Below are 12,468 nucleotides of genomic sequence, written 5' to 3'. Positions count from 1 at the left end.
TTTCCAATCACATCACCTTTTACTCTCGTAGACCTCAGCGCGTACAAGCCTCAAGATATAAGAGACAGGGAATTTTCTGCCATTCCCTATCTTCGCTAGCGTCTTGCATTTTAGTTTTTGGATCTGCAAATTCTGATGCTTTAAAAAAAATGTTTTATTGAGTTTTGTTATAAAACTCCGATATAATTTTGAAGGTACAAAATACAGAATACTGTGGGTCGAGTCCTCTGGGCAATTGCTAGCCATGTCTCCTTACTAATCTATGCTCTTTGAACTCTCCGTTGCACCCTGACAGTATGGAAGGAGGTGAACTGTTCAACAGGATCCAGGATCGGGGGGATCAGGCGTTTACTGAGAGGGGTAAGTTATGAGGCGCGACATTCCAGACCGTTTCACTTGTTGTCCTCATTATATTCTGTGACCTTGCTTCATTGTCAGACAAACAACAGGGGAACTCACTCCGGTTATAAATATCACACAGTGGTGTCAGTCAAGCTCAAGGGCGCAGTTCTAGTTACCTAATCATTGGAAGGAGGTCACAGCCCTTCAGAGGATACAGAGGCGAGTGGCCAATTCTGGATATCAGGAATTTGAGCTACCAGGGCAGGTTGAGGAGCTGGTGTTTATTTTAAACTGAGGTGATCTCTGTGTTCAAGGTAATGGAAGGAAAGTAGCAGCGATGAAAGCAGGTCACTGCAGCAGGTGAAGCAGCATCAAACACTGCAGGATGCATGTTAACAATTCGTACGTTAGAGGATCTGGGAGTGCCAGGTTGGACCCGTTTTATACAAAGGGTCATGGAGCCGTGTAACAAGTCACTGAGTTACCTGATCTCCGCAAAGTAAAAGATGTAGAAGCACTACAACTGATGTTGGTTTCCCTGAGTTAGAGAATTGGGAAAATCAGTCGGGGTTCTTGGATTGGCATTGAGGTGCTGTGAGCTTTACTCTGGTGGCTGTTATACACAGTATTGGAAGTTCTTGGTGCTGGTATGTCCATGAAATGAAAAGTGTTCAATTCCTACATCTCTCAACTGGAGCATTATCAAACCAAGATAAATTTCTGAATTGTTACATCACAGGTTAGGTTTCTGAATCTGAATCTGACCCTGCTGCTTGCTGAACACATACGCAGCCACTATTGTTGAATAACAATTTACTTGAAACCTGACATTCTCCACATTGATGGTGTCTGAAATATGTTGCCTGCAAATGGTCAGTCCAGTGAACCCTCTATTGATTCCTTTTGTGTATTTTACAGAGGCCTCAGAAATAATGAGGGATATAGGGAGTGCTATTCAGTACCTTCATGCAATGAACATTGCTCACAGGGATGTCAAGGTAAGACCTGAGCAGTTGCAATTGGTAGACATGTTTCTGGGCTAAGGCAAAAGTCCTTTATCATTGACTGATTCAGATGTTTTAACATCATTTATTTTTAACTAAAATCCAAATGAGAAGAAAATAAGGAGATAGGCCCGAGCTGGGAAATATACTATTGAAAACAGGGGTGGAGAAATGGCGCTGAGGAAAGGCGATGGTGCTTGTATGTTGGTGAAAAGCACAGTTGCACGGTAGTTAGCACTGCTACCCACAGTGCCAGGGACCCGGGTTTGATATCGGCCTTTGGAGACTGTCTGTCGAGTTTGCATGTTCTCCCTTGTCTTCGTGAGTTTCCTCCGGGTGCTCCAGTTTCCTCCCACAGTCCAAAGATGTCAGGGTTAGGTGGATTAGCCATGCTAAATGGCAGCACGGTAGCACAGGTGGTTAGCACTGTGGCTTCACAGCTCCAGGGTGCCAGGTTCGATTCCCTGCTGGGTCACTGTTGTGGGAGTCTGCACGTTCTCCCTGTGTCTGCGTGGGTTTCCTCCGGGTGTTCCGGATTCCTCCCACAGTCCAAAGACGTGCAGGTTAGTTGGACTGGCCATGATAAATTGCCCTTATTGACCAAAAAAGTTAGGAGGGGTTATTGGGTTACAGGGATAGGGTGGAAGTGAGGGCTCAAGTGGGTTGGTGCAGACTCGATGGGCCGAATGGCCTCCTGCACTGTATGTTCTATGTCTATGTCGATGTCTAAATTGCTCCTTACTGTCCAGGGATGTTCAGGTTAGGTTACGGGGATAGGACGGGGTGGGCGGGAGAGTGGCCCTCGGTAGTGTGCTCTTTCAGAGTATTGGTGCAGACTCGATGGGCCGAATGGCCTCCTGTATTGTAGGGATTCTGGGAGATAGACTGACTGAGTGTAAGGAAAGTGATGACACAGAGTAGAAAGAAAAAGAATCTTTCATTTCTCTCGCTCCTTTTGTGACTGTATGAAATCAAAAAATGTTTGCAGCCAGTAAGACCATGATAAGATATAGGAGCAGAATTAGGCCACTTGGCCCATCGAGTCTGCTCCGCCATTCAATCATGGCTGATTTTTTTTCTCATCCCCATTCGCCTGCCTTCTCCCCATAACCCCTGATCCCCTTATTATCAAAAACCTATCTATCTCTGTTTAAAGACACTCAGTGATTGGCCTCCACAAGCCTTCTGCAGCAAAGAGTTCCACAGATTCATCACCCTCTGGCTGGAGAAATTCCTCCTCATCTCAGTTTTAAAGGATCATCCCTTTAGTCTGAGATTGTGTCCTCTGCTTCTAGTTTTTTCTACAAGTGGAAACATTCCCTCCACGTCCACTCTATCCAGGCCTCGCAGTGTCCTGTAAGTTTCAATAGGATCCCCCCATATCGTTCGAAACTCCAACGAGTACAGACCCAGAGTCCTCAACCGTTGCTCATATGACAAGCTCTTCATTCCAGGGATCATTCTTGAGAACCTCCTCTGGACCCTTTTCAAGGCCAGAACATCCTTCCGTATATACGGGGTCCAAAACTGCTCACAATACTCCAAATGGGGTCTGACCAGAGCCTTACACAGCCTCAGAAGTACAACCCTGCTCTTGTATTCTAGCCCTCTCGACATGAATGCCAACATTGCATTTGCCTTCCTAACTGCTGACTGAACCTGCACGTTAACCGTAAGAGAATCTTGAACTCCTTGTGCTTCTGATTTCCTAAGCATTTCCCCATTTAGAAAATAGTCTATGCCTCCATTCCTCCTTCCAATGTACATAACTTCACACTTTTCCACATTGTATTTCATCTGTCATTTCTTTGCCCACTCTCCCAGCCTGTCCAAGTCCTTTTACAGCCCCCTGCTTCCTCAATACTACCTGTCCCTCTACAGATCTTTGTGTCATCTGCAAACTTAGCAACTGTGCCTTCAGTTCCTTCTTCCAGATTATTGATGTATATTGTGAAAAGTTGTGGTCCCAGAACAGACCCCTGAGGCACACCACTAGTCACCGGCTGCCATCCTGAAAAAGACCCCTTTAATCCACATCTCTGCCTTCTGCCAGTCAGCCAATCCTCTCTCCATGCCAGGATCTTACCCTTAACACCATGGGCTCTTAACTTATTTAACAGTCTCCTATGCGGCACCTTGTCAAAGGCCTTCTGGAAATCTAAATGAATCACGTGTACTGAACAAAGAACAAAGAAAATTACAGCACAGGAACAGGCCCTTCGGCCCTCCCAGCCTGCGCCGATCCAGATCCTTTATCTAAACCTGTCTCCTATTTTCCAAAGTCTACTTCCCTCTGTTCCCGCCCATTCATATACCTGTCTAGATGCTTCTTAAATGATGCTATCGTGCCCGCCTCTACCACCTCCACTGGTAAAGCGTTCCAGGCACCCACCACCCTCTGCGTAAAAAAACTTTCCACGCACATCTCCCTTAAACTTTCCCCCTCTCACCTTGAAATCGTGACCCCTTACTGGTTCTCCTTTGTCTCACTTCCTTGTTATCTCCTCAAGGAACACTAACAGATGCAATTCTACAACTCATCCGCTTCATCCTGGATCACAACGTTTTCACGTTTCACAACAAGTTCTTCATCCAGACACACTGAACAGCCATGGGGACCAAATTCGCACATCAGTACGCCCACATCTTCATGCACAAATTTGAACAAGACCTCTTCACTGCACAGGACCTTCACCCGACATTATACACCAGATACATCAATGACATTTTTTTTCCTTTAGACCCACAGTGAAGAATCACTGAAACGACTACACGATGACATCAATAAGTTCCATCCACTATCAGACTCACCGTGGACTACCATCCAGAATCGGTTGCATTCTTGGACACGCGCATCTCCATGTAGGACGATCACCTCAGCACTTCACTTTACCGTAAGCCCACGGATAACATCACGGTGTTCCACTTCTCCAGCTTCCACCCTAAACACATTAAAGAAGCCATTCCCTATGGACAAACCCTCCATATACATAGGATCTGCTCAGACGAGGAGGAACATAACAGACACCTGCAGACACTGAAAAACACCCTCGTAAGAACGGATATGGCGCTCGACTCATCGATCGACAGTTCCGAGTCACAGCAAAAAACTGCACAGACCTCCTCAGAAGATGAACACGGGACACAACCGACAGTGTATCCTTTGTCATCCAGGACTTCCCTGGAGCAGAGAAACTACGATGACATCTTCGCAGCCTTCAAAATGTCATCGATGAAGACAAACATCGTGTTCAAGGTCTTCCCCACTCCCCCCACTACTTGCCATCAAACAACGTGCAACCTGAAACAGACCATTGTTTAGCAGCAAACTACCAGCCTTCAGGAGAACAGCGACCACGAGACACGCAACCCTGCATGGCAACCTCCTGCAAGACGTGCATCGACCTGGATACCACCATTACAACGTGAGAACACCACCACCAATACGCGATACATACTCGTGCGACTCCAGCCAACATTGTCTACTTCATGCGCTGCAGGAAAGGATGTGCTGAGGCGTGATACATTGGCGTGACCATGCAGATGTTGCGACAACGGATGAACGGACATCGCGTGATAATCACCAAGTAGGAATGTTACCTTCCAGTCTGGGAACACTTCAGCAGTCAAGGGCATTCAGCCTCTGATCTTCGGGTAAGCGTTCTCCAAGGCGGCTTAAAGGACACGCGACAACGCAGAAAACGCCGAGCAGAATCTGATGCCAAGTTCCGCATATGTGAGTACAGTCTCAACCGGGACCTTGGATTCATGTCTCATTACATTCACCCCTCACCATCTGGCGTGGGCTTGCAAAATTCTTCCAACTATCCTGGCTTGAGACAATTCACACCTCTTGAATTGCGATTATCCCTCTCTCCAGTCACACCGTCTGGACCTGTAAAGACTTGATCACCTGCAAAGACACGCATTCAAAGTATCATCATGCATCATTGACTTTGTCTATATATGTGTTTGTGGAACCCACCTCTTCACTCACCTGATGAAGGAGCTGCGCTCTGAAAGCTAGTGATTCCAAACAAACCTGTTGGACTTTATAACCTAGTGTTGTAAGACTTCTTACTGTGTCCACCCCAATCCAACGCCGGAATCTCCACATCATGTCTAACAGATTTGTCAGACGTGGCCTCCCCTTGACGAAGCCACGCTGACGTGGCAGGTTCTAGTACATGAAAGATGCTATATAAATGCAAACTGGCATGGTAGTTCAAATCTCTGAATCATCCCATTGATAGGACTTCACTCACACCTCTCAAGCTGGGATCCCCACTCCACAACTGCAAAATGAAGGAGGCATTGTAGGAGGTGCTATATTGTGGATGAGACGTTAAAATAAGACCCCAACACGGAGGCACAGAGGTGCAGTGGTTAGCACTGCTGCCTAAGGCGCTGAGGATCCAGGTTCGATCCCAGTCCTGGGTCACTGTCTGTATGGAATTTGCACATTTTCCCGTGTCTGCATGAGTTTCACCCCCACACCCAAAGATGTGCATGGTAGGTGGATTGGCCAGCTAAATTTCCCCTTGGAAAAAAAATATTGGGTACATGTAAAAAAAAACATAAAGACCCCAACTGCTTAATTAGGACAGATGCTAAAGATCAGGGCATTTGCCTGCTGTGCTGATTATTTCCAGGATATTTCTTTGATGCAGGATTTGTCAGTGATCTTTGCCAGTGAATACACGTCAATGTAATTTGTTGTAATGTAAACCATTTCTGAAAGGTGTGGGTTATTCCATTCTCCATGTACATGACTTGTGGTTCAATACCTGGAGTGTACAATCAAACGGGCCACGTCCAATTCTGCTAGTTGTTCATTTATTTTTTTTTAAACAAAGAATCTTCCTGACACCCTTGATATTCATTTGAATTTGCAGGCCGGAAAACTTGTTGTACACTTCAAAAGATTTGAACGCAATCCTCAAGCTCACCGGATTTTGGGTTTGCGAAAGAGACAACGCTTCACACTCTCTGGCAACGCCCTGCTACACACCGTACTATGTTGGTCAGTGTTAAGAGTCACACTTTCTCTGAGGCAAATATTTCTCATGAATAATACAGCAAGGTCAATAATTAACCAGAAAGGGAGGTGGTGGTGTAGTGATATTATCACAGAACTAATCCAGACACCCAGGGTAATGGTCTGGGGATCTAGCTTCCAATCCCACCGTGACAGATGGTGAAATTTGTATCCAATTTTTTTAAATTCTGGAATTAAGAGCCTAATGATGACTATGGAACCCATTGTTGATTGTTGTTAAAAACCGATCTGGTTCACTAATGTGCTTTAATGAAGGAAATCTGCTGTCCTTACCCGGTCTAACCTACATTGACTCATACAGCGATATGGTCAGCACTGGCCCTCTGAAATGGCCAACTGAGACACCTGGTTCGGGGGGGGAATTATGGATGGGCAACGAATGTTGGCCGAGCCAGCGAGGCCCATATTGCATGAAAGAATGGAGAAAAAGAGCGCTGCCTTTTTTTTTATAATGGAGAAACTGAGCTGAAGGGGCAAGATCCACAATGCAGGACAAACTCCGTATGCCTAACGACATTGTCGGATTCCTTCATCATACAGGCTGCAGTGTTTCAAGAAGGCCCACCACCATCTTCCCTAGGTCAATAAATGCCAACCTTTCTAATAGTGCCCACACTATGAAGAACGATCATAGACAAATGGGGAATTTGTGATTAGTGGATCCTACACTTCTAATTTAAAAGCCAAAGGATTTTTCAAGGAAGGAAAGACTGACGGAAGGAGAATCTTTGGGAAGTTGGTCTTCAGTAGCATATCTTTCATCACGGGGACAGAGCAACAGTGCATCGGTTTCTTAGAATTGGAGATTCCACAGTGTAGCAGCGGCGGAGTTCTGCATTTATCCCCAACAACCTTAATGGCCGACAAAAACAGCAAATGCTGGACAATCTCAGCAGGTCTGACAGCATCTGTGGAGAGAGAATGAAGCAAATGTTTCCAGGTGGATGAATCTTTCCCAGGGTGGAGGGGCCAGTCACCAGGGGGCAAAGTTTAGAGGAGATGTCCCGAGGCGAGGTTTTTTACGCAGAGGGTGATGAGTGTCCAGAACACTTTGCCAGGGGAGGGTTGTGGAAAGCAGATGTATTAACAGCGTCAAAAGGCATCTGATTAATACATGGATAAAGTGGGGATAGAGGGATACGGACACAATGAAATGCTGAGGGTTTTGGCCAGAGGTTGGTATTCATGACCGGTGCATGGCTTTGGATGCCGAAAGGGCCTTGTTCCTGTGCTGTATTGTTCTTGTTCAGACTCGAAACATTGGGATCTGTTCTTCGTCTCCACAGCTGCTGGCAGCAGCTGCTGAGATTATGCCAGCCATCTTTCTCTTTTTGTTTCAGACTCCATTAATTTGCTTTTACTGGCATGGGAGGATACTCCTGACCATGGAAATGTAAATTCGGTCTGCCCCAAGGATGGATCCGTATACTGGGCCAGCTCGCCTCCCCAGGCAATTGTGATTGGTCCCAACAGTAGATCATTTTTCTATGGTTCAGCAGTCGGCAAACTTTTCCTGAGGCCTGTACCATGAGCCTCACGTGCACGTGCAGCTTAGTGAGATATAAAGCCGGTAGTTTTTCAGTTAACCTCAGGCTGCAGGCAAGGCGACATGGAGCCTCAGAAAATCCCACCTCACGTCCGCGGCAGATCCTGCAGTAAAATACCCCCTTCCTCCGACAAGATGGTTGGGAGATTCCTCACTTGCTGGCCCAGTGCCACTCTTACCCTATAACCGGATGTTATGGGTGATCAGAAGTGTATTTCCTTCTGACTCTCCACAGCTTTCATTGAGCTGCTCTCTCTCTCCTTAACAGCGGTGGGACATCAGCGCAGAAGGCACAGCTTGCATTCTGCATGCGATGATTAGCTCTGCAAATAATATCCAGAGGCTTAGTGACAGGAAATGCAAAACACAGAGCTGCAGTATTGGTTCTGCATGAAATGCTTTGTATTTATATCAAATGTAAACGTCACCACAGCCCCAGAGGACCAGAGGCTGCTATCCCCTTTGAGAGGTGACTGGTGGTGATTTACCTGAAGGTCACCACACCTCATGCAAGGGCAAGGTTGAGAAGGCGGGCCTTCATGAATAACCTCATTGAGTATGGGAATTGAACCCGTGCTGCTGGTGTCGCTCCGCATCACGAACCAGCCGTCCAGCCAACTGAGCTAACTGACCCCCCACCCCCACATCAACATGGATTCATGGTAACTCCTATATCCTGCCTTAACAAGTGTGCCTGAATGCTAGCAGCTGAAAGACTTGATCTTGCAGAGAATTAACAGTCTGACCACATCTGATACTGTGAAGGATATCTTCTGCCATGGGAGAGAGAGCATCCTCATCAAGTATATTGAGCAGCATGGTTTTGGATTCAAAGAGTCTGTGAGCTAATGATGTTGGCAGCACAATTGTTTGGGTTGTGATCCCAGTGGCCATGCCAGTGTTGGCCTCACCAGAGTTTGTGGCTCAATGAGAAGGGCACTCCATTTGTATAGGACAGGTGGGTGCAAGTGCCACTGAAGACACATCTGCAGAGCCATACTCCCAGCTACAACATTACACTTTGGGATGTCCCGAAGCCCATGGTCCCATCCAGGCCACCTGTTCTTTTCAGTCCCCCTTTCCACCAGTTTTCCAACAGAGTCTCCATCTGTTTGCTCCAAGCAGAAATCATTAGCAAGCCAGGAGACAGAATGAAAGTTTGCTACTCTTGCAGAGTAGAGATTGATACATCACGGTCCAGTCCTTTGTCAGTAGAGTTAGTCACCTAGCGTTGACTCCAACTTGACATTTGTCTGCCAATGACCAAATTTGCCTCAGTCCATAGAGATACAAATCTGACTTACCTTTTAGATAAGGCTTTAACTTCTCTGTTGGTGGGAATGTCATCATCCAAGAGCATATAATCTCTTTTATAACAGATCTCCCTTCAACACTAACCTGGAGGAAGTTGAGTATGACCGAGCACATTGCTGAGTTGAAACGAAAGGTCATTTCCAATGAACTGATGATTGATCCTCCCGAGAAGTTCAATAGCTCAAACTATGCTACTAAAGGCCAGCTTGTCAATTTATACTATCTATCACCACCTCTGGCAATCTTGAGGGTATAACACCATGCTAAATTTATATAATGATGCACAGTGCATCATCTGGATATAACACTCCATATTGTTTATTGTTTATACATCCTGCTACACAAATATGGACGTTAATATATAATGCAACTTCTTATTAATTCTAAGGAATGCCTTTGGTGAGGGAATAGTACAATGATATGTCCATTCCCCTCAAGGATATATTGGAACATATTTTTATTTTCAAATCAGTTTGGTTCGCCTTGTCCTGGATTGCTATTCCGTTCCCATGTGTTGTCACAGCTCCAGAGGTCCTGGTCCAGAGAAATATGACAAGTCGTGTGACATGTGGTCCCTGGGAGTTATCATGTATATTCTGTAAGTAACTTGCTTCATTTATCTCCCATTGCTTCTCTTTATCGATTCCCCCCCCCCCCCCTTAATCTTATCCACTACTCTCCAGGAGCCCTTTGGTTAGCCAGTTGTTATGGCGATATCGTATGACAGACGGTCCATGTGCTCAGTAGCAAACTTTACTCAGGGCAGCTGAGGATTTTCTAGATTGCACCCTTGCTGAAACTTACAATGTGTTTTCTTCGCCGTTGATATCACCAGTGCAAGCTTGCACCCATATTGCACTAGCATCTATCAAAATGTAAAACCCATGCAAAGTTGTAGAAATCAGTATAAACAATCGGGGTTGCGAGGAAAGTGTGCAGTACGCACCAGCTTCCTCTTTTAATTTACTTTTATCATATTAATGTGTTTAAAATTGAGGAGCAGTATTTTTTTTTAAATGCTATAAAACACCACTATTAGCCAACCATTGCAACACATTGTCCCGCTGCACCTAAACTTTTGGCTACAAATTTGAACCCACACAAGAGAAATGGGTGTAACTTCAGGGAACTTCATTCTCCAATGATGTACATGGAGATGGGGCTATGTTGATGAACGAGGTTAATGTGTTGTGTGGGGTTTTGGTGCAAGTAATTAGTAAGTAGTGCAAATAAGCAGGGTAATTTGCTCAGAGAGATGTTTCATATATAAATCATTATAAATCAGAATAAACCAGTATAAATTGGTATAAGTCGGTATAAAATCAAATTCGGTATAAATCAGTTACACACAACTTTTCTCAGAGGAAAAATACAACTGAACTCGGGACATAACACTTGGGGAAATGTCAGGCTGGTGTTGGGAGTGCAAACTGTACAAGAGAGTAAGCTGATGTTTCAGTGGTAAGTGCACCATCCAATTGGATATGGGTGAGAGCAGGCTTGTCCAAACCTCCCAATGTGTCCCCCAGAGCCACTGTTCAAAATGCCCATGAGACAGATGAGTCAGAGGTAAAGATTCTGCCAGGCTCTGCTCCTCCAATTGGAGACTTTCTCTGCCGGTGTTGGACTGGGATGAGCACTGTAAGAACTTTTACACCAGGTTAAAGTCCAACAGGTTTGTTTTGAATCACTAGCTTTCGGAGCACTGCTCACCTGAGAAAGGAGCTGTGCTCCGAAAGCTAGTGATCAAAACAAACCTGTTGGACTTTAACCTGGTGTTGTAAGACTTCTTGTGTTTGCTACAGATAGGTTCACTATCAGCGGCAGTGTGAGAGAGCGGGGCTGTCAGTGGGTGTGAGAGCGCGGGGGGTGGGGTGTGTGTAGAAAGGGAGCGGGGCTGTCGGGGGTGTGTGGGAGAGCGGTGCTGTCGGTGGGTGTGAGAGAGAACGGGGGTGGGGGGGGGGTGTGAGAGAGAGCGGGGGGTGGGGGGGTGAGAGAGAGAGCGGGGGGGTGGAGGGGGTGTGTGAGAGAGCGGGACTGTCGGTGGGTGTGAGAGAGAGCGGGGGTGGGGGGTGTGAGAGAGAGCGGAGTGGGGGGGGTGTGTGAGAGAGAGCGGGGCTGTCGGTCGGGGGGTGTGAGAGAGCGGGGGTGGGGTGGGTGTGAGAGAGCGGGGCTGTCGGTGGGTGTGAGAGAGCGGGGGTGGGGTGGGTGTGAGAGAGCGGGGCTGTCGGTGGGTGTGAGACAGCGGGGCTGTTGGTAGGTGTGAGAGAGCGGGGGTGGGGTGGGTGTGAGAGAGAGCGGGCTGTCGGTGGGTGTGAGAGAGCGGGGGTGGGGTGGGTGTGAGAGAGCGGGGCTGTCGGTGGGTGTGAGAGAGAGCGGGGCTGTTGGTGGGTGTGAGAGAGCGGGGGTGGGGTGGGTGTGAGAGAGCGGGGATGTTGGTGGGTGTGAGTGAGCGGGGCTGTCGGTGGGTGTGAGAGAGCGGGGCTGTCGGTGGGTGTGAGAGAGCGGGGTGTCGGTGGGTGTGAGAGAGCGGGGCTGTCGGTGGGTGTGAGAGAGAGCGAGGCTGTCGTGTGTGAGAGAGCGGGGCTGTCGGTGGGTGTGAGAAGAGCGTGGCTGTCGGTGGGTGTGTGAGAGAGCGGGGCTGTCGGTGGGTGTGAGAGAGCGGGTGTGTTGGTGGGTGTGAGAGAGAGCGAGGCTGTCGGTGGGTGTGGAGAGAGCGGGGCGTCGGTGGGTGTGAGAGAGCGGGGCTGTCGGTGGGTGTGAGAGAGAGCGGGGCTGTCGGTGGGTGTGAGAGAGCGGGGCTGTCGGTGGGTGTGAGAGAGCGGGGCTGTCGGTGGGTGTGAGAGAGCGGGGCTGTCGGTGGGTGTGAGAGAGCAGGGCTGTCGGTGGGTGTGAGAGAGAGCGGGCTGTCGGTGGGTGTGAGAGAGCGGGGCTGTCGGTGGGTGTGAGAGAGAGCGGGGTGTGGGGGGTGTGAGAGAGCGGGGCTGTCGGTGGGTGTGAGAGAGCGAGGCTGTCGGTGGGTGTGAGAGAGCGGGGCTGTCGGTGGGTGTGAGAGAGAGCGGGGCTGTCGGTGGGTGTGAGAGAGCGGGGTGGGGGGGGTGAGAGAGAGCGGGGCTGTCGGTGGGTGTGAGAGAGAGCGGGGCTGTCGGTGGGTGTGAGAGAGGTGGGGTGGGTGTGAGAGAGAGCGGGGTGGGGGTGTGAGA

General features: G+C 48.0%; 1 protein-coding gene across 1 annotated transcript in view; it reads left to right on the top strand.

Moving 5' to 3' along the window:
- The window catches only part of LOC119973171 (MAP kinase-activated protein kinase 2-like), a 142,554-nt gene that overhangs the window by 112,382 nt on the left and 17,704 nt on the right, over positions 1-12,468 (top strand). The window contains exons 3-6 of the mRNA XM_038810815.1: positions 296-360; positions 1,261-1,340; positions 6,243-6,369; positions 9,797-9,863. Of these exons, the coding sequence (XP_038666743.1) occupies positions 296-360; positions 1,261-1,340; positions 6,243-6,369; positions 9,797-9,863 (339 nt within the window). The remainder of the gene's footprint in view (positions 1-295; positions 361-1,260; positions 1,341-6,242; positions 6,370-9,796; positions 9,864-12,468) is intronic.

This window comes from Scyliorhinus canicula, chromosome 11, assembly GCF_902713615.1.
Source record: "Scyliorhinus canicula chromosome 11, sScyCan1.1, whole genome shotgun sequence".
Taxonomy (NCBI): domain Eukaryota; kingdom Metazoa; phylum Chordata; class Chondrichthyes; order Carcharhiniformes; family Scyliorhinidae; genus Scyliorhinus; species Scyliorhinus canicula.
The sequence above is the reverse complement of the archived record's forward strand: the minus strand, read 5'-3'. Positions and strand labels throughout refer to the sequence as shown.